The 21,452-nt window shown below is 40.1% G+C and overlaps 4 protein-coding genes across 4 annotated transcripts; 2 read left to right on the forward strand and 2 right to left on the reverse strand.

Annotated features, from left to right (window-relative positions):
* Positions 1-1,533: 1,533 nt before the first annotated feature.
* Positions 1,534-3,445, forward strand: LOC103575641 (ataxin-3). Its single transcript, XM_008555496.3, has 5 exons — positions 1,534-1,767; positions 1,856-2,020; positions 2,104-2,240; positions 2,334-2,488; positions 2,639-3,445. The coding sequence occupies exons 1-5, from the start codon at positions 1,744-1,746 to the stop codon at positions 3,217-3,219; spliced, it is 1,062 nt and encodes a 353-aa protein (XP_008553718.1). The 5' UTR covers positions 1,534-1,743; the 3' UTR covers positions 3,220-3,445.
* A 477-nt stretch (positions 3,446-3,922) lies between these two features.
* LOC103575642 (negative elongation factor E) lies at positions 3,923-5,139 on the forward strand. Its single transcript, XM_014443376.1, has 3 exons — positions 3,923-4,127; positions 4,194-4,681; positions 4,785-5,139. Exons 1-3 carry the CDS (start codon positions 4,047-4,049, stop codon positions 5,026-5,028), a joined length of 813 nt encoding a protein of 270 aa, XP_014298862.1. The 5' UTR covers positions 3,923-4,046; the 3' UTR covers positions 5,029-5,139.
* A 63-nt stretch (positions 5,140-5,202) lies between these two features.
* Positions 5,203-11,697, reverse strand: LOC103575643 (uncharacterized). Its single transcript, XM_008555498.3, has 3 exons — positions 11,325-11,697; positions 10,251-10,602; positions 5,203-9,573 (listed from the first exon to the last, which is right to left on the reverse strand). Exons 1-3 carry the CDS (start codon positions 11,501-11,503, stop codon positions 5,353-5,355), a joined length of 4,752 nt encoding a protein of 1,583 aa, XP_008553720.1. The 5' UTR covers positions 11,504-11,697; the 3' UTR covers positions 5,203-5,352.
* A 1,311-nt stretch (positions 11,698-13,008) lies between these two features.
* LOC103575644 (protein SCAI) lies at positions 13,009-18,324 on the reverse strand. The gene is made up of 4 exons (XM_008555500.1): positions 17,757-18,324; positions 15,321-16,171; positions 14,108-14,521; positions 13,009-13,386 (listed from the first exon to the last, which is right to left on the reverse strand). The coding sequence occupies exons 1-4, from the start codon at positions 17,948-17,950 to the stop codon at positions 13,142-13,144; spliced, it is 1,704 nt and encodes a 567-aa protein (XP_008553722.1). The 5' UTR covers positions 17,951-18,324; the 3' UTR covers positions 13,009-13,141.
* Between the last annotated feature and the right edge of the window lie 3,128 nt (positions 18,325-21,452).

Below are 21,452 nucleotides of genomic sequence, written 5' to 3' on the forward strand. Positions count from 1 at the left end.
TTTAACAGAGCTCTTATTTCATCTGCTTTTTGCATGGTTTTAGCACTAAAAGTATTCACTAAAAAAAAAAAAATAAGTAAACAAATAGATGTCTCTTAAATTTTCACAATCATAATGTTTTAATTATTTATTTTAGTTTTTAGTTATGCATAAGGAGCACTGTATAGTTATGCTAAAAATGTCTTTATTCTAAGTATACAATTAAATTATTACTCCAATCTGTCCAAGACAATTTTTAATTTATTATATAATAATAATAGCTCTACTCTACTTTAATTAAAACGAAAATTCTAATTGTAATAAAAATTGAACTTAATAAATCGACAAGTCTTTTAATCTCACATTAATAATGGCCAACATCTCATTTCGGTGATTTTATCTGTCGGCCCATTATTTAATAAAATCAATTAAAAATAAGTGGGTTACGGTTTTGAACAGTCTTATTTATGAGTCTTTTTTGAAACCACTACAATTCAATACAAATACTTATTCTAATAATTGATTTATCAAAAAATACAAATTTTCCGTATGTCTCATTAGTATCATCCATAATGTGTAATGAAAGTACTAGACAGGTTATATACAGACGTGCTTGATAAAAGCGTTGAAGATGAAAATTCGTTATTTAATTGGAAACAAATAGTAAAATTTTTTTTAACTTACAGTGAATTAAAGATGACCACGGAATCTTGAGTAAAAAATTTGGGAAATACATTGTCAGAAAGTAACAACAAATACACTCCATTCTTATCACGTATGATCCATACTGAATTAAATCACAAAATATTTTTACTAAAATGGAGTTTGATAAAATATACTCCATTGCCTAGAAACAAAAATAAATATTACATTTTTTATTGTAGTGCCAGTAATTATAATAATTTTATCAGATTTCTATTTACCTTCCAAGAAATAACTGAAAATGTTTCGCACAATATTATTTAAATTTTTCATAAAATATTGTAGAAATTATTGTCAACAATAACCATGGATTATTCTGTCAATCACGTACTCCGAAAATTTGGTAAGCAAGCAAACAAATTTCTATGAGAGCGACGATCAGCAGATGAGAAAATTCGGTTTGATGAAAATATAACGTGCGCATGCGCAGTATATACCTTTGTTAATTGAAAAATTTAGAAATGAAAATGACTAAATAATAGTTAAAAATTGTTTTTCATAATAGGACAAACGCAATTAATGATCGAACAAACGTTTATAGATAATTATAGACCAAATATGATAGAATAAAATTATAATTTGCATAGGGGGGGCTAACTAAACAATCAATTTTTATTTAATTTTTTATAAATAAACAAAATTAGGACAAACAATTATTAATGACGAACATTCAAAGACAAACGACGGACAAACGATTTATAATAATCAAATTCTAAAAAAGTGTAAAAAAAAATTTGAAAGGGGCCAACTTCAAGGAGCCCTCATTCTGCTGAACGTCACTTGAATTAACCCGGGTCCTGAGCGCCATCTAGAGTTTCCGCTTTCCACAAACCGAGTGACCCAATTATACGCAATAGCTATTTTTTCCTGTGATGATCTATGTCTAGATAATTTCCGTAGCTTGTGGATGACCGAGTGCACATTATATGCAACAAAAATATTTTTATGGATGACGTTTGTGCTGATATATTTTTGTGGTTAATTCTAGATAAATATATACTATAAATATTGAATATTTAATAAATTGTCCTGGTAGTAAACCTGACTAATTACCTGATAAACATGGAGAGTATTTTTCATGAAAAGGTACGTAGTTTCTTCATCACCAGGTCCATCATCACAGTCATCAGTAATCAGTAATCATCAGTACAAGTATATTTATTTACTGTCTTAGCAAGAGGGATACCTGTGTGCCCAACATTGTCTGAATGCGCTGCTCCAGGGACCATATTTCAATGCCGTCGACCTGGCGAACCTGGCCCAGCAGATGGACGAGGAGGAGAGACTGCGAATGGCCGAGTCTGGAGTCGACTCTGATGACTACAGGCGATTTATGCAGGTACCAATCAACCTGATAGTGATTTTTATCAGTAGTCAGCATCTGATTCCAGTTTCTGGTTAAATAATAAAAATTTTTTTTAGCAACCGTCAGAGAACATGGACGACAGCGGGTATTTTTCTGTCCAAGTGATAAGCAGTGCACTTAAAGTCTGGGGCCTTGAGTTGATACCTTACAATAGCACCGAACCAACGGCACTTATTGCACAAGATAATCCTTCGTAGGTTATTACTTTTTTAATCGCGATTCAAATTGACTGTCCTCCTTGCTGATGAACACAATACACCTGGGTAATTTATTGTTTATTTTACAGACAAATGAGAGCTTATATTTGTAATTACAAAGGGCACTGGTTTACGATACGCAAGCTGGGGAACCAGTGGTTCAATTTAAATTCTGTGTTGAGTGGACCCCAGCTGCTTTCTGACACCTACTTGTCTATGTTCATTGCACAGTTACTTCAAGAAGGTATTCATTTTTTATTTTTATAATTTATCGGGGTTCTGGTTGATTTTTGTAATTTTTAAAAGTCGCGCGCAAATGAATTAAATTTTGAATTAAACCGCGGCAGAATTTGAAAGATAAAGAAATTAATTGATAATTTTTCTTGGGTACCAGGTTACTCAATTTTTATAGTAATTGGAGACCTCCCCCAATGTACAGCTGATGATGTGCTGTTAAAAAATCCAGTAACGACGGCCAGTAAATCGAGACCATCAGTTACTAAACCGGAGTCTGTGGGATACAGATTGGGAACTGCGGCAGAGGATGAGCGCGAAAAAATTCAGCAAGCAGTTGCTGCTTTTGGCCGTGTCCAGGTTCCTACATCTTCGCTTAACTCATTCACGGCGTCATCGTCAGGAGACAAATCTAAAGAAAGAATAATACCCATCACCGTAGAAGATGACGACGACGGATACGACGACGCTGCAAATTTGAAAAAAGCGCTTCAGCTCTCGCTCCAAGACACCGATGACGACCCTGAAAAATCACTCAACCTGAGACTGAACTTGAATTCAAATTCAAAGCAGACGTCTCCAGAGGAAGAGGAGGACGACGAGCTTAGGAAGGCTCTCCAGCTGAGTCTGGAATGCGTCACAGCTCCAACTACTCCAGATCCCGACGACTTGCGCTGGAGACGTCTTGCGTACCTGAGCAGCCTCTCAAGATCCGGAAACGAGTCTAAATTAAATACTTAACATTTCTTTTCATTATTTCAATTATTTTTTTAAATTTAATACCCGAGTTTCGAAAATATTATTCACGAACAAAAACAAGGTCAATATTTTTTTCTTACATTATTATCATTATCATTATTATTGATTACTATTATTATAAAATAATTGTTAATGGTCATAAAGATTTTTACAATTAATTAAAATGAAAGTTATTATAAAATATTATTAATTATTGGGATTTATTTTTAATTTTATGTAATATAGCAATTGAATTTTAAATAAATATTAATTAATAAATAAATTATATACTTTTATAATTCAATTTTTTTTTTAAATTTAAATTACCAAAGCGGGAAAAAATGAATATTTAAATACTGGCTTCATGTCTAATATATATTTCTAGCGTCAATAATTAACTGTCCAGTAAAAAATATAAATTTAAAGCTCGCGTCATTTAAAATCGGACACTCAGGGCCACCTGTCAGTGTCCTGATTTTTCATAGATTCTATTATATATTTTTTGCCAATATATAAATATAAAATAACCCGCAATAAACTCTGACGATGCTAATACGTAATCATAAAAAGAAAATTTAAATACTCGCGCTCAAAAATAACTGCGTAGAAACCGTGCGCATCAACATCTGCACAAGCGCGAAAGAATTTTTTTCCAAAGCAACCACTAGAGGTGCTGATTGGTACACAGGTTGAGGTTAGTGACAACCGCTGACTATATCAGCTGTCAAGTTATTCTATAAATCAGTAAACAAGACATCATTTTTGAGTAATTGTTATTGTTTATTTTTATTATTATTAAAATTAATCTATTAAAATATAAATAATATAAAATGGTGTACTTACACTTCCCCTCAAATTTAACTGAGGAAGAAAAAATGCTACAAGACAAATACAATAAATTAAAACGAAAGGTAATTTAAATTTTCTTAAATATTTATTTGAAGTTAAAAGTTTTTCTCAATAATAATAATCATTAGAAAAAAGCGCTGCAAGATTTGAAAACTCCAAAACCAGAGCCAGAGCGAATGCCCCAGGTACCAAAGCGTCCTACGGAAGCGCGCGATGCAAGAGAAGTCGCTAAAAAACTGATAAAGTCCGGGGTGATAACTGCGCCGAAGACCCCCAAGAGACCTGAGCAGTCTTTTAAGAGACCGAGAGGCCTGGAGCGGAAGTTAAACAGCACTGAGAAGACCATCTCCTCGTATCAGCCCTTCTGTCCTACACAACCGGAAGAAGAGGAAGCTGACGCTGCAGCCAGACCCCGGGTCAAGGGTCTCTACGAGTCTTTCGTCAGCGCTAAGAGCGACAGCAGGCCCGTTGACAAGGCTCCTCTGAAGCCGGAGCTTAAACCGCGAGCCGGCAACACCATCTTCGTCTCCGGTTACAAAATCTCCGAGGACTACTTGAAGAAACACTTTACCTCTTTTGGAAGCATCTTGAATATTTCGATGGAGGCCGAGAAGAAGTAAGTCGTCCACTCGGACAGTTTTGATTTTGAATTTATTGGCCTCAGGGTTCACCGGGTTATTGATTTACTTATTTATTTATTAACTAAAAAATGATTTCAGCCGTGGTTTCATTACCTTTGACAAACCGGAAGCAGCCGAGCGCGCAATAAGCGAGATGGACGGCAGCATGGTTTCATCAATTCAGCTGAAAGTATCTTTAGCTCGTCGGCAGCCAGTTATTGAACCAATAAACGACACTACCTCAAGTGCTGTCTGGTCATCCATCGCTGCTAATTATTCACAGAAGAGTGCCCACAAAGACGGCAGAGATATGAAAGTTTATGATGAAGATTTGTTCCAATAATTGTAATATATATATTAAAATTAATAATGATAATAGATGTAAATAATTGTAAATAAATGGATGTCAAGTGTTCAATAACTTGGACTTTATTAAACATAAGTATCAACAGATCACACTGATTTAACAATTGTAGTACAAATATACCTCAATATATATTATATATATATTTTTTTAAATAGTAATATACAAACGGATTTATTAACGTCGTATTTAAAAAACATAATTATCCTAGAAAACGATTGCTGAAGATTTAAAAAATTTAAATAGAGAGCAATCGTCAATTAAATTTAAGTGTTAGGGTTTTAAGTTTGAGAATAAACAAAATTATAACCGCGGAGGATTGAAGTAGTCCCAGTGATGATGATGGGTGATGGTGCGGGGTCCAGCGAAGCAGACGATTATCAGTCCGGCGATGATGAGCAGAAGCGCGCAGATCGCGAGTTCGATTTCTCTGATCTTGGCCTCGGATTCTTCGCGGGTCACTCGTGATACCATGTAGTTGACAAAGTGTCTCATGGCGCGTTTGCCGGCGAGTCTGAGTGCGCGGACCAGCTGTTGGGTCATGTCGATTATACTGGGCTCGTCGGTGTGAGATGCTGATGACAGAGCGAAGAATTGGGGAGGAATTTGGGATGACGTAAATGCTATAAATTGTTGCTGTGGCGGCGATGATGGACGGGATTGACTCGAAGGCGATGAAGGACGCGAATGAGTCGGTGGTGATGATGGACGCGATTGACGTTCTGGTTCGTTGTCTGAGTAAGTTATTGTTGCGCGCTGAGGTTTTATTTCTGCAGATTCAAATAGTTGGTGCAGAGTGTCAGGGCTGTCGGGGGTCACCGAAATCACTGGAGGCAGTGACCGTACTGGAGATGCGGTTTGTCTCAGATGCAGTCCGACAGGGGAACTGGAGCGAGACCGATCTCGTTCTCGTTCTTTGGGTGGATCTTCAGCGGGCTTTGGTTTCTCGGGTTCTTTGGGCTTTGGTTCACTTGGAATCGTCACTGGACTTGGAGGACGCTCGACTCCTTGACTAGAAAATATCGCCCGTGTTTCTGTGGTCCTGGTCAGTGGATCCAGCTGCAGGTGATCTGGTTCAATGGCTCTCGAGTCTTTGAACGGGTATTTAGCTTCTGCGATAGTTGAATCTGTACGGGAATCTTGAGAGTGCGGGTCTTTGTCTTGGCTCTCTTGGACCTGAGTCGACACGAGCTCCAACTGGGCTTTGATGGCTATCAATTCTTCAAGCAAGGACGGATGAACTGCGTGGTCTTCTTCACTGGCGTTTGCTATCTCCGAGGCAGAGACCACTACCGCGTCGATTTCAGAGGCTGATATTTTATGAGCCTCGAGATTCGCGACACTGAGTCGGTCTACTTTGAGATCGGCGACTTCGAGGCTTGATATTTTTAGCGTTTCATTGTTGAGAAAAGCTGACAATCTTTCTTCAAGTTCTTCTAGGCCTACGATCCTCGAGTCTGGTCTTTCTGGATGAACATCGGGAGGCATTGAAGGACTTTTACTTCTCAGAGGATAGAGTTCTTCTTTGGCTTGTGGTAGAGGTGGAACATCAGGCACACGGTCTCTGGAGTCTAGAATATCACGGTCAGGTGTAATCCGCGATCCTCTGATATCTGGTTCCGAAATCGCTGATGATCTCGTGTAAAACTCCTGGGGACTGGGTATTCTTTCGTGCGAAATGGCCGTAAGACTGGGTCTGAAGTACGCGGGACTGGGAATTCGTTCCATGGAGACCATAATCTGGGAACCGGAACTCGAAGGAGCGACGACCAGTTTAGCTTGGGTTATTTCTTCCTCAATGACCATGTCATCTGGCAATGGATCGGTTTGTGTTGAAGCATAAGCTTCCGTTAGATCGCCTCCATACTCCATTGGCTCCTCTTCCACATGACTGACTTTGCTTTTATCTTTTTTAGCCCGCGGCGGGCGTGGGGGTGCTGGCAGAGGTCTGGTTGCCATTTTACTCAGCACTTCTCCGCTGAGTAAATTTTTGTGCTCGTCATCGGACTCGATCTCGACGTAAGGCGTCAAGTCATCTTCCTGTGGAGTTTTCGAGACTACTGACGGCGTCCGCGATCTGGGTCTCAGAGTACTGTAGTTCCTCATTGGTCGTACTGGGCCTCCCATAGATCTAGGGACGGTGGCAAATTTATCTTTACGTCGTTTGCGGGGTGGAGGAGGTCTTGGTGGTTTCTCTCGCTTCTCAATTACCGCGTAACCTGGAAGTTCGAACCTCGCGCTGTCGTCGTCCCGCTGCATTTCTTCAACGTCATATCCCAACTCGGGTATTGACTCGGCTTCTCGAGACGTTCTATCATCGTCTTGAAATATTGATGTTGTTCTCGAACGTGAGTGTCTCTTTGGAGGTACTGGCGCCGGTTCAATGTACTCTTCCTCGTCGACTTTTGAAGTGATGCTAATTGTCTCGTGACTTGGAACTCTCGTTGGTTTCATCGGCGGCTCTGATTTCGGTCTGACACGCTCTTCAATCACATCAACATGATCTAGATGATCAACATGATCAATATGATGACCGTTACACGATTCAATTCCATTGATACGTAAATTAATCTCCAGCTTATCATGAACTCGTCGCTTACGTCTCTTAGGGACTGCTGGAGGTATCGGTAGCTCCGGAGAAATTTCTTTTATGGGGTCAGAAGGTACCTGGGAAGAACTGCGCAGTGAGGTGCGTGATTTTCTGCGAATCGGCTTGACGACGACGATGTCATCCAACGGTTCCTGTCGGTCTAGGTCCAGGGGCGCTGAGTCCGCGTGATAAACAATTCTATGTCGCGACTCCGAGAAGCTGTCGTCATTTTCATGCAACCGGGAGTCAAAATCCGACTCCTGGCTGCGACGCTTAGGCCTCATTGGTGCAGGGTCATATGATTCAACGGACTCCCGCTTTCTTATCGAGCGAGTGCGCTGCGGTCTCTGAGGAGGCTTAGCAACCACAGTCACTTGATCCGCGAGAGCATTAACTGGCGTTCTCAATGCATCCCGTATTTCGCTGGTTAAGTACCTCCCTACATGCATGTCATCTTGACTGATGCCTTTGGCACGTAAAAAGAATTCATCGGAATCAATTTCCTCAATGACACCGCGACGCCGACGATCGCAGGAGCTCCCACTCGAGGCCTGTTGCTCTCGATCAGAACGAGCTGACGTGTCCTCTTCAAGTTCACTAGACTGTTCTATATTTTCCTCAATCTCTTCCTCTTCAACTTCCATTTCTTCTTCCTCCTCCAACTCCTCGTCTATCTCCTCCTCCTCGAGCTCCACTTGGTCCTCAGGCATCTCCACTTCTGGTGTCACCGCCTCCGCACGTTTGTCTCTGGCATGTGCCTTTTTATACTCTCGAGGGTCCACAGGTTCAAAGGCCACTCGATATAAATCCCTTTCTTTGCTGCCTCCAGAGTCTTCGAGAGCAACATTCTGATCACCGTACAGTCGGGGATCGATTTGCGGTGGCTCGTACGAGTCTTCCGAGTCTCCACGGAATATTTTATTCGCACGACTAAGTATTTTTTTCATAACTTCTTGATGCTTGTGCTGCTGGTGATGCTCTTCCTCTTGTTCTCGGTCCTCTGGTACTCTAAACTCATGATGGTAAGGTAGCTCTTCAGTTTGAAGACTTTTACGACGTTCGTCAGACTCTTCCCAGCCCAGCGGTTCAGACCCTTCTAAAGACTCTTGACCTCGTAACGACAGTCTAGGTTTCTCTAACGCTGTTTGCTGCCACGGTTTTTCCCGTTCAATCGACGTCGGTCCTTCCTCGTCATCGTCAGCAAATTTAATGTCAGTAAAACGCTGAGTCCATCTGGTACCAAAAGAACCTTTAGGTTTTTTAGCTCGCGGTAAAGTCGCGCTCTCAGTTGCTGTTCCCGATGACGAGGCTCGCGATTCCTTTGGTGACGATGTCGCGTAGTCTTTAGCGGCCTTTGACTTTCTGTCAAATAAACGCGGTACCGTCGCAAAATCGAAAATATTTTTACGCGATCCCGCGTTGGACTCGTTGCTGTACTGTCGCTGCTGCTCGGCCAGCGACGGAGCCCTTCGTCGACCCGGCATTGCCGGCAACCGGAAGCTCGATCTCATTTTTGGTAAATTTATTTTAGGGCGTTCTGGTAAATGAAATTTAGCCCGTTGTGGAAAATTAAATTTAGGCCGGTCGGGTAACGTAAATTTTGATTTATCTGGCAATGAAAAACGCGGACGATCTGGTAATGACGCTCGTATTCTTTCCATTCGTGTTCGTTTGTCTGTCGATGATGATTTAGATGATCTTTCTAGTGTCGATGACTTGTCGGATGATCGTGATTTAGATTTATCGGATTTAGATCTATCGGAACGAATTTTAGGGGATGATTTGTGTCTTCGCTCGTTCGCGGGAAGTGTGAAATTGGGTCGTTGAATATTTTTTAACCGCGTACGTAATTTTCCAGCTTGAGTTCGAATTTTGTAGGGCAGCCCCCTCGCACCTCGTCGCAGCGGTAGCTCCTCCATCACCGATGAGTCCACCTACAAATTAAATTAATTACCTTATTTTTGTCCGAATATTTATATAAACATTAGTCATCCAATTTATATATTACATATTTACAAGAATGATAAATATACAATGACTGCCAAGAGAAAACGAGTCAGCAGCGGTTACTTTCGTTGTAAAAGATCTTGAATTAGATTAAATATTTTTGGAGACGACATAATTTTAAATATATATTTAAAGCTCATTTCGCAACAATAACGTCAACCGTTTCTCGCTAAGTCAACAATATTCAATTTAATACTAATAAAATAAATACAACCCAATTTTTCCTGTCACACAAAAATTATTTTAAAACGTTAAACAGTTAATTTATTTATTTATTTATTTATAAATTCAATTACCGGGAAAAAATTATATTTTTAAATTTTAATTTAAAAATCAATTAATAAAAAAATTCCATCAGTATTTTTTTTTCTGACTCTTGTTTATAATAAAAATAATTTACTAATGTCTGCTTAGTGTTAACTATCTCAAGTATAATTAATTATTGCGGCACGTGGTATGTGAGTTTCGTCTCTGACGTACGACTACGACTCTGGTATCTTCTTTATTTAGTATCAAGAAAAATAAATAAATACCGTTGGCTAATCGCGAATCTTAGCCGACAATTAAAAGGAAACAAATAAAAAAAAAATGTAAAAACACTGACCTGACTCGTGTTGATCTCGCCGTCGGTCCTGGATTCGGTGACGGGGGTCGCCGCGTTGAAGAATCTTTCCTCAAGCCTGTCCTGCAGCTCTTGCGCGGTCTCGGGCTCCTCGCCGGAGAGCTCACCGCTTCCTAGTTCCCGGCTCTCCATCGCACTGTCCTCGATGCGGCCATCAAGTGGCAGGACCACGTCCCCAACGAGAATCGGGCCTGGACTAAAGCGTCCACCCACGTCAATGCTGTCGTCGCTGTCACCCACCGGCACGATGTCCGTGTCGAGGATCCTGACCACCGGTGCTGGCCCCACTGTCTTCGGCGACATCCCAGCGCCCACCGGCTCGTACTCGTGCTCACTGCGTGAAAAATTCATTCCGTGTCAGTTTATCCCAACACTTTTATCACTGGCAACATCTACTCTTATTATTATTATTATGATTAACACTAGAATGACAAGAATATTTATTTAAAGGCGTGTGATCACTTGTTAATTATCTATGCAATGATGACGCGAGTGTTGAGATGAATCTATAAATTTATTAGCACACAGTGATTGGAAATGTATCTCCAAGGTCTGCAGATACATTATGCAGCTGATGGACGTTGTGATCTAGCTAATGGACTGACGTTGATGCAACGGTCGATGTTAATGGAGTGAAAAAAGAGAGCAAAGGCCAGCGACTGGACTGCCGAGTCCGCGGAATTTACCAGTTGGTAGTGGAGCTATTGAGAGTGAGAGCTGAGAGCTGACCGCCTCAGATGCTATTCTAACTATAGCGACCCGGGCGGACCTTAAATAGCTACTACTAGTTGACGCCGGGACTGTAACCCAAACTACTACCCACATGCATACAAACACTCACACACACACTCGCTTACTCATTTACTCACACACTCGATCTCAATCTAAAATCCACTACATTGCTAAGACTATTACGAAACAACCGTCACGTCTTTAAATACCCTCCAGCACTTAATGACCTGACCTACCGTCAGAAAATGTTAAATACCATCTGGAGTGATAATTAGATCGGTATTAAAATTAACAGACTAGCAATAAAGAGTCTAGCACACTTACCAAATGCCAGCTGGTGTAATCTTGGCGGAGCCGCGGGACGAAGGTCGTGACAGCATCATCATCGCTCGTCGCTCTGGCAGCAGGGAGTCGCTCTGGAAGTACTGGCACCCGCATCTCACTTCTCTCCCGAGGCTGGACGTCGACGAGGCTCGCGATGTCCGGCCCTTCTCATGCTCCATCACTCTGTGGTCCTCTTCTGGATGAGAATGAGGATGAGGTTGAGGTTGAGCCTCTTCTGGCTCTCGATTATCACCTACTGGACACTGTTTTAACCTACTCCCAAACTGATAACGTTTGCCACCATCCGTGTGACAATGCCCTCCACCTCCGAATACTCGGAGAGGAGAGCTGAAGAAGCTGCCACCCAGCTTGGGTACTGCTCGTCAGATCTTGCTGAACCCGCTGCCACCACCTCGACGGCTGCCACCACCACCAGGTTATTTGCTTCCACTTACTCTGGCACTTTGTTCACGCCAACAATATATTCATATATATATATATATATATATATAAATGCATGTATGTATGCATGTATGCATATATAAATATATATTGGCGTGATTATTTATAGGTGAGTCGTCTTGCTCGGTTCTTATTCACTTAGATTAGTTAAACTTAACATTACTACATACTCTAGGTGGCTCGACGACGCAATGAGTTGGCTGTGTTATCGCGAAGGTGATTGCGCTGGCGCATATCCCTGTCTGCAGCATCATCTTTCTCCCTTGCACGCTCATTTTTTAACCGTCTAGTCCCTTTTCGCCCTGCCGACTTTACTCTCGTCGGCTCTCGAGCATCGACCGGCCACGCAATCCGCCGATCGCTCCCATTCTTGCACCGATGCCAACCGAATTATAATTCAGATCACCCAGGGTCAAAGTACTCGCTGTCATTCCGATCATCGGCTTCTAATCCAAATAAACCATTTTCAAATTTTCGTTACCGCTAAAACGTGTTAACTTTGGTTTTCTTTTTATTTTTTTTTTTTTATAAAAGTACTTTAAATTTAGATTTTCAACACTCTAGACTAATTTAAAACTTGTTTAAGTGTAAAAAATAGTTTTTAATTTTTTTTAACTTCAATACAACTTTTTATTATTATTTTTTTTTTTAGGACTAATTATAGCTGCCGTAACGAAAATTTTTTTGAGGAGATAAAAGACGAGGGTTATTGAGGATTTATTTTTTACCGCGAGGTAGACGACGAAATCGATCGGCTGCCTCGCGGTTTTTTTTTCTAAACTAATTAAAATTTTTTTTTTATAGTTAATTATTGATAGTTTGTTTTTTAATTAATTTATAATAAATATTAAGCGATACTCTGATTTTTTTTTTTTTTTTTTTTTTTTTTTTCGAAAAATAGCTTTTAATCCTAATCTAGTTAACGTGTATTTCAAGTATAAAAACGTTTGTTATTATTATTATTATTTTTTTTTTCGAGTATCTTGAGAACATGAGGGATAAATAAATTTAACTTTAACGAGCTTTAATTAATAACAAGTTAAAGTAATGAGTGACGGAGAAAAAAAATAAATAAAATATTTAAAATTAACTTAAGTAAAAATATTTACGTACATATATAATAAGACATATATACATATATATATGTATATGTGTGTAGATATGTATATGTATATATGTATATATAGAGATATTTATAATCAAGTGCGAGACGCGGTTTAATGAGGTCTCAATGTAACGATTTTATTATTGTAATTGTAATTGTCGTAATTGTAGTCGTAATTGTGATAATTTGTGTACAACGAAGGGGATACTGTGTCGTAGTCACGATCCAGACGAGAGGAATCCCGCCGGGGTCAGGCTAGTTCATTGCTGTCCAGGAAGTGATCTCGTGCGTCGAGACACCCCGCGAGGTCCAGGACTATGTGCTGGAGTGCCGGGTGTTGAAGCACGTCGGCTTCTGGGAGTTGCGGGTGGCAGCACGGCCGCTGGTGACGCCCTCGGAAAGACCTGTGCAGGTGTAGGACCACGTCGCAGAACACATAGCGCACCACCAGCAGTCGGAGAAAGTCATCACCGAAAAATTGCAGTATGCTGCTTTCTGGAAAGTTGAAAAAAAATTTTTTTTTTTATATTTTGGTGGTAGATTAGTGTAGGTTATGAAATTCTGAAGAGAATGAGTACCCACATCGATATATTCTGAGAAAGTGATGATAATTTGGTGTAATTGGTGAAAAATAATTACTCAGTACTTTTTGGTGCACTTGGTCAAAAGATAGCGGTGTGGGTACTCATTTTATTCGAAATTGTTTCGACTATACCAGAAAATTATTGATTTTGGAAAAAAAAGAAATTTTTCATTTTTTTTTTCGAAAATTTTTTGGTTTTTGAATATATCGATGTGGGTACTCAAATAAAAGGGAATTTTACTACAAATTCAATTGCGCACCTACTTTTGCATTTAATTTAAAAAATAAATAATTTTTTCAAAGCTTTAATTACAGCCGTATTTAACTTAAGTCCCAAGATATCTAAAACTTTTGAGCGTTAAATAAAAGTAAGCAAGTGTGTTAGTATAAGTTGGAGCTACGAGGAAACGTGTTGGTCCAAGCTTGCCAAGAGTTCCTTATGCAAATATCAATATTAACTAATTTAAAAATTTGCTAATAAATTCTCACAGGCCAATAAAAAGTATCTGCGAAAATGGGTCGACTGTAGAACTTGAGATATATACATAGAAATGCGGTGGCGTAAGAAATAGTGGTATCATAAATTAAGTAGCTATATATTATAGGTATGAGAGGGGTTTTAATGTTGCTTACCACATCTGGAACGAATGACGAGCCGGCTTGCCTCAACGAGGAATCGTTCGACGTAGCTCTGGCAGCGTTCCCAATGATGCACGGCGAGGCTACCGACGTTGCATATAAGGCAGAAGGCGGCGAGAGGAGAGTGAAGGAATAGAGTGAAGAGACTGCCTCCGTGGCGCAGGTCCCTCAGGGTCGAGGGCGTCTCCTGGGGCGACATCAACACCATAAGCGGCTGCCCAAAGTATCTGGGTATCTGCTGGAACACGTAGCTGTTGTCTGAGTCGACAATCACGAACAGCGGCTTCCTCGTGAACGGATACAAGTCCCCGGGATAGAGACAGTGTGGCTCCTTGCCGCCGCTAGGCCTCTTTCCGTGCTCCGGATCACGTTTGCTGCTCGTTGACACGCCTCCCAGGTCGTAACCCACTTTGCACAATTAAAATTATAAAAGAACATCCGGTGGGACTCTCGTCAATTCAATATTTTATATACTATCTGTTACAACTATTTATTTATCCATTATTTACTTTTTTTTTCCACCCCCTCTTTTCTACGATTCCGGCTCCCGATAAATATCATTTTATTTAAATCCCTTTATTAATAAAAACCAATATGTTTTTACGTTAAATTTAATTCTTTTATTATTTTCCGATTAACCCAAAATTAATATTAAATTCTACGCTCCATTTATAAAAAGACTTTTATCGATAGCGCGGACAAAAAGTAAAATATAAAAGAAATTCAGGTCACCCAATATTTTAACAATTTTCATTTTTTCTCGGAAAAAAAACTTTAACTTTTTTTTTCGCGCGGTTGTTCATTCGACCATATAATATGTATATATATATATATATATATATATATATATATATATATATATATATATATATATATATATATTTATATGAAATAGAGGTAAAATTTACTTTTTGTTATTTTTTGCGGCCTATTTTGCCCCACTTAATTTTTTTTTCTAAATTATGTTGTAAAATATTCTTCAGACGAATATATTTATAAAAATAAATAAATAATTTGTATAAAATAAATTTATATCAGATTACAGAAAAAAAACCGATAGTCGGAATCGAACCGCCGACCTTTAGATTACCGGCGGATGTTCGCTACTGAGCTGCCGGTGATGAAATTTAAAATATTATGAATGTGGAATCTGATATAAATTTGATGTTTAGTGATGGAAGTGTATAGATTTATATAAAATACTTACTCTCTTCGGGATGTTTAACAGTAGAAAAGCATCCATCAGCAGACAAATAAAGCAAAAGCGCTCCATTAGCCGGTAACTCTTTGAAACCACTGGCCAGGAAAACCTGAACCTGGCTGTAGGTCGGCTTATAAAGCAGGTACTTGTGAGGATTATCCCGCCTGGGCATCCCGTTTTCCGGGCCCGGATAGGGCCCAGGTCGGAAGGGCAGTCGACCCGCGGGAGAGGCGTCGTGAATGTGCGTTGGATCATCGCGTGGCTCGCGCTCGAGGGTCTGTAGCATTCTAAACATATCCACTGAGAGTTCACTGAACTTAACCTGGTCGGCGCAGTTGCCGACGATTAGTATCTCTTGCAGAGTGAGGCACATGGGTGACGATCGTTCGATCGGCGGCGACGTCAGTGGGCCCAGTCGGTGGGTCAGCACCACGGGGTTTGAGTCCGCGTAGAGGACACCCACCGCCGACTCGGCTTTGACGAATCCTTTTATCTCGTCCAGCACCAGATTCCACTCGACCTGGTCCTCGGGCTCGTATGTGCTCGCGTAGTCGGCGATCTGGGCGTCCAACTCTCCCACCAGCTCACGTACCAGCTTCATTTTGTTCAAAAGCAAACATACGACAATAAAACGTGCGTAGTAGCGAAGCTTCTTTACCATAAGGTCGCTGCGGTCTTCCTTGGCAGCGCGGCTGTAGTAAGCGCGTCCTCGGATTGCTGCATAAAATGAGTACGCTTCGTGCAAGTACGAAGTCTCACTCGTACGTAAATAATAATGATAATACAGCTGCCCAATTTTACTTGCTATCTCTCCTATTTGCCATCTTTTCAACCCATACTTTGTGTCCAATATTGCTCTGAAATTTAAAAATCCTTTTTAATTTACATCCATCTTACGGCTAAAAAAAGAAAAAAAGAAATTAATAAATGATCTTAGTAAATAGTCTTTAACAAGTTTGAAGGCCTAGTGTTTGAAACAATCCAAGTGCCAACTTTGAATTAATTTAATTATTTACAGTTTCAATGCTTTTAAACTTTGAAGAACAAACTTATAGACTAAATGTTGTTTTTTTATTCAAAACCAACTACCAAGAAATATTTATCATTAAATAAATAAAAAGTCATAAAGTTGAAAAAAAAAAAAAAAAAAAAAAAAAAAAAGAGTATTTAAAAGCGACGGTTACTTTGTGATTAAAAAGCGAGAATAGTCGGGATGAGGAGCACGTGTGTGTACAAAGAAAAATCATCATTTTCATTCTCGTCTCGAGGCTTGTCTATTGATCCGACGGTAGACTTAACTTTTAAAAGACCCTCACGTTTTTTCATCATGTAGGATTGGGTCTGAGATTGAACCATGATTTCGTTATCACGCAAAAGTAATTGCTTGTAAAATAAATGAAACTAACAGTAGTAATATAAGTAACAGTAATAATAGTAATAAAATAAAAGCAGTATCCGATTCTCCATTGGTAGTTGTCCAAATCATGAGGGATTTGGATCATGAAACGGGAACAAGGACACAGGACACGGATACGGACACGGATTTGGTCCTCCTCCAAGTGTCAGCAAGTCGATAGTAAAATAAAAATAAAAATAAAAAAAAGCCAGCTAATCCCCAAGAAAACAATAAAAGTTAAAATAAAAATTCAATTTAAAGCGACTGTTACCGCATGTTACAAATAACCCTCGCACAAAATAGCCAATAATATTAACCGGCATAGCAGCGAATACTCGGGATTCCCATATCTCGGCCATGTCTCGTGCATACTCAATAGCATTCCCCGAATCATTTAACGTCATACTGGTTTGCATGATAGCTGCTGGGGGCTGGGATATAGCAATAGCGGCGGGCTGGTAGACTGTCAGACTGGCGTACACCACCGTAGGCGTAAATCTAGCCTCAATAATAACAGCAGCAGCAAGAAAATAAATATAAAAAAAGGGAAAGAAAAAGAAAAAATAATAATAGAGAGTCCTTGTCACGAAACAAAGCCGTTTTAAATCGAGAATCCACGTCAGCCGATCGAACCCTCATTCCATTCACTCGGCGGCTACTCGTCTCCAGTTAGGAACCCTCGGTGGTGGTAGACGTACATGCACAAAGCCGTAGGGAATTTAAGGCGCAAGGCAAACCCAAAGGGACAAGAGTACGAGGAAAAGACAGAGACATAAAGATACACGCGTAGACCCGAGCCAAGGACAGCGACAGTGGGTGGACAAAGTAGGGCGTTGTGGCGGCTAAGCGAAAGGGGCCACCACCACTCGGGGATTATTTTTTCAGGGGTGGGGCTGTGAGTCATACAGGTAACATAATAATATCAATAATAATAATAATAATTAAAATTAAAATGGGAATAATTTAAATTAAAGAGGTAGTCGAAGAAGGTGTCAAAAGAGAGTCGGGTGAGCTGTCTAGGCATTAAGGTCTGTCTATAGGTTTACCTGTGCTGCTGCTGGAACTTCCAGAGCTTGGTGTAGATGTCAAACGTTCGACCAAAGTAAGCCTGCCACTGCTTGTGCCCGTACTGGGGTAGGTCGCGCAACCCGTTGAACAGCTGCTTGCTCTTTTCGAGCAGATGACAGAACTCCATGACGACTTTTCTCTCGTGCTCGTCCATACCAGCCATCATGACCATCTTTTCGTCGTGGGAAATCCGTCGACCCGTGGCGACAGCACCACTTTAACGCTGGTGCTAATAATGGATGATTTTCCAGCGGTTCGTAACCGCTGTCTCACGGGTTCCCTTCTCGTCGTGAGTGCCAGCGTCTCTGCCCGCCCTGCCCGGTGCTATCACCGATCACCGAATTAACACTTGAACCTTCACAATCGTCGAACCTAATCACTTATTACTCTATTCAAATAGCACTTGGTCTGTGACTGAGGAGCTCGCTGATGACTACTTCGAGGATTGATCAGTTTACGTGTCACTTTTACAAAATTTATTTAACCTGAGGGTCTGACTGACGGCAGTTATAAGTCTGACGAGCTCGAGACTGTCTGAAGTTAACGAGCTGCTACTACTACTCAGCCTCGATCAACAGCGCTCGCGATTCCTACGTTTTGTCTGCTGCTGTAAAGCTTGCCAAGCTACTGCCGCGCCAATCAATAGTCACACGGTGTTTTATGAACTCTGCTGAAGGTAGCGTTCGTTTGAGGGTTGCAACGACATCATTTGGAGGCCACTGACGTATGGGTAAAGCAGGAAAATCGATAGGGGTTGTTTGGTAAGTGGTAAGTGTTAAGTAGAAAAATCCCCGCTGGCCAGACTAGACAACTTACCCTCCGCTTTTACCCTGCTCTGCTCCAGGACTTGGAGACTCTGCTAGTTGATGAAGCAGTTTACAGATGGACTTGTAATTGGGTTTGCTATATTTGCTTGCTAATGAATTTAGAATGTGTTACAGATTTGCTGTCAGTTCCCGCAGCAGGAGATTAATTAACTAGATAAATAACTTTATGCATGAAGCGAAACAAGGGAGGGCAGAAGAAGAGGAGAGGAGGAGATGGGGTGTAGGTTGAACCAACCGAGAACAGTTCTCGGAGTCTCGATATCGACTGTCGCCTCATCTACAAGTCAATCGAGTTTCTCGCGTGCCGGCTAGTTGTTTAAGCTGGCGACTGCTCCACCCGCACCCTTGGGTTCAAGTCCACCCGCGGCCCCGCTTTCCTAGGGTATGCAAGTATAATTCGCCCGAATACGAAACGTATGCATATATTAATGATTATGGAAATCGAGCGGACGGTGATCGGCAGCCTGAAATATACTCGATTATAAGTAGATCTTGCTGATAATTTTAGCAAGGGGTTGCAGTTGGAATGAGTGTTGCCTGGAGGCTCGAGACTTGAGTCAAAGCTAGAGATAATTTTGTGGTTTATTGGCGTTGACTGTTTGGTGTTTGATTTTTTAAAAAATTATGACTCAGCGAAAAGGGGACCTGGGAATTGTAGGGAGCGAGAGACCGATCTGGGCGATCATATCGGCTCGTTAACTGATATTAATAGCAGGGCGCGGTGGTTTAGTTTGTATTGTGTACCTAGCGTTCAACGATCGCTGGTCCGCACCCTAGTTAGATGAAGAGAGAAAGAGAGAAAAAGAAAGAGAGAGGAAGAATTGCTGGGGAGGATTTTTAAAGTGAACGGTGACGATGGGATTCAATGCGTTTTAATTGTGACGAATTAAATCACGCGGCGACGTATGCTCTAGGATCAATTTTCGACACTTATCTTTTCGCGGGTAATTTAATTGGACTTGATTAGTATGAGAAACGTATTTAGAATAGTGAGTCATGTGAACCATCATACGAAGGCGTTGATAATTTTTTTTTTGAGAGTCGAGTTGGATGTAAATTTTTGAAGACTCAATTTGCACTAGGATTCGTGAAAGCGAACAAAGATGTTGGCAAATTTATGACTATTTCGTGAATAATGATATTGTATTTTTTTTTTATGAGAAATAAAAAAGTTGCCAAGTGTTTGTGAGTTTCCTTTGGTGAAGAGAAATGTGTCACCCAACTAGACTCGGCAGTGGCACGCGAATAAACTCTCATAACGTCGTCCAAGTACCACAAGTATAAGTATAAGTATAAGCAGCAGTAACCTGTTGAACATTTCAGTGTTCGTGACAAGCAGTGATTGCATTTGTTGCCCACTTGGCTCGATTTAGTCGTTTCTTATTTTAAAATCATACAGATTTATTTACTGATCGGCTGCGATGCATCATCCAGTCAGTGGCATCGGCTCGGCCATAAAATAACTCATCCAGGCTCGTTCGAGTGTCAAAGTGCAGATTAATGCCCAGATATTTTACATTTAAATTATTGATTCAAATTTATCGGGGAAAATGTTTCAGGTTTTTTGTCCAGTGATCGGAGCTTGATTGCTGGTAAAAAAAAATTAAGTCAAGAGAAAGCTTTTGGGGATGAAATGCTTCCTGGAACGGTTGAGTATAAGCAGTCGTGAGTCGTGAGACTTGAGGAGGCCAGGGCTGGAAGAAGGCCTCAGGAAGTTCTAACTCACCCGGCATCGGGCCAACTACCCTACACTACCCTCCAACCTATACCTTAGCCTCATACGCTTAACTCTAGATAGATATGTATGTATATAGAGCAATGCTGAACTGACTATGCCATTAACGTTAACCTCTTGTACACTGAGTTTGCATTTTATCGATTAGTTGCCTGGTAAAATTTGCAAAATAAATTCTTTTAAAATAAACTGAGTCAAAGGTACGTTTAATTGGTAGTTTTTGGAGTTTATATGTTTTAATTACTTGTTGAATAATTATATTTAATTACTACTGTTTTGAATTTGTAACGAAGGCATATTTTTAGTTTTGTTATAAATTTGAATTTATTTAAATATTTTTTAGACTTTTTAGGTCAAATTGTACGAGAGTTATTTTTTAGACCACTAGTTAAAAAATTCAAGAGAAAACTTAGGCAAATTCATTTCGCTGAGAATCCTAGACAAATCCTAGAGAAATCCTAGAGAAATCCTAGAGAAAACTTAGAAAAATTCATTTCGCTGAGAATCCTAGACAAATCCTAGACAAATCCTAGAGAAATCCTAGAGAAAACTTAGAAAAATGTACTTCGCTGAGAATCCTAGACAAATCCTAAAGAAATCCTAGAGAAAACTTAGAAAAATTCATTTCGCTGAGAATCCTAGACAAATCCTAGACAAATCCTAGAGAAATCCTAGAGAAAACTTAGAAAAATGTACTTCGCTGAGAATCCTAGACAAATCCTAGACAAATCCTAGAGAAATCCTAGAGAAAACTTAGAAAAATGTACTTCGCTGAGAATCCTAGACAAATCCTAGACAAATCCTAGAGAAATCCTAGAGAAAACTTAGAAAAATGTACTTCGCTGAGAATCCTAGACAAATCCTAGACAAATCCTAGAGAAATCCTAGAGAAAACTTAGAAAAATTTACTTCGCTGAGAATCCTAGACAAATCCTAGAGAAATCCTAGAGAAAACTTAGAAAAATTCATTTCGCTGAGAATCCTAGACAAATCCTAGACAAATCCTAGAGAAATCCTAGAGAAAACTTAGAAAAATTCATTTCGCTGAGAATCCTAGACAAATCCTAGACAAATCCTAGAGAAATCCTAGAGAAAACTTAGAAAAATTCATT

The sequence above is a fragment of the Microplitis demolitor genome, chromosome 6, assembly GCF_026212275.2.
Source record: "Microplitis demolitor isolate Queensland-Clemson2020A chromosome 6, iyMicDemo2.1a, whole genome shotgun sequence".
NCBI classification, from domain to species: domain Eukaryota; kingdom Metazoa; phylum Arthropoda; class Insecta; order Hymenoptera; family Braconidae; genus Microplitis; species Microplitis demolitor.

Bases quoted from the DNA above. Each gene is read 5' to 3' on its own strand.
- LOC103575641 (XM_008555496.3), top strand. From the start codon at position 1,744: ATGGAGAGTATTTTTCATGAAAAG. The intron at 1,768-1,855 runs GTACGTAGTTTC...TTACTGTCTTAG, and splicing joins AGAGTATTTTTCATGAAAAG to CAAGAGGGATACCTGTGTGC. The intron at 2,241-2,333 runs GTAGGTTATTAC...TTTATTTTACAG, and splicing joins ATTGCACAAGATAATCCTTC to ACAAATGAGAGCTTATATTT.
- LOC103575642 (XM_014443376.1), top strand. From the start codon at position 4,047: ATGGTGTACTTACACTTCCCCTCAAATTTAACTGAGGAAGAAAAAATG. The intron at 4,128-4,193 runs GTAATTTAAATT...AATAATCATTAG, and splicing joins ACAATAAATTAAAACGAAAG to AAAAAAGCGCTGCAAGATTT. The intron at 4,682-4,784 runs GTAAGTCGTCCA...AAATGATTTCAG, and splicing joins TCGATGGAGGCCGAGAAGAA to CCGTGGTTTCATTACCTTTG.
- LOC103575643 (XM_008555498.3), bottom strand. From the start codon at position 11,503: ATGGAGCATGAGAAGGGCCGGACATCGCGAGCCTCGTCGACGTCCAGC. The intron at 10,603-11,324 runs GTAAGTGTGCTA...TTTTTCACGCAG, and splicing joins ATTACACCAGCTGGCATTTG to TGAGCACGAGTACGAGCCGG. The intron at 9,574-10,250 runs GTCAGTGTTTTT...TTTAATTTGTAG, and splicing joins GCGAGATCAACACGAGTCAG to GTGGACTCATCGGTGATGGA.
- LOC103575644 (XM_008555500.1), bottom strand. From the start codon at position 17,950: ATGGTCATGATGGCTGGTATGGACGAGCACGAGAGAAAAGTCGTCATG. The intron at 16,172-17,756 runs GTAAACCTATAG...TTTAAATTTCAG, and splicing joins AAGTTCCAGCAGCAGCACAG to AGCAATATTGGACACAAAGT. The intron at 13,387-14,107 runs GTAAGCAACATT...TCAACTTTCCAG, and splicing joins CGTCATTCGTTCCAGATGTG to AAAGCAGCATACTGCAATTT.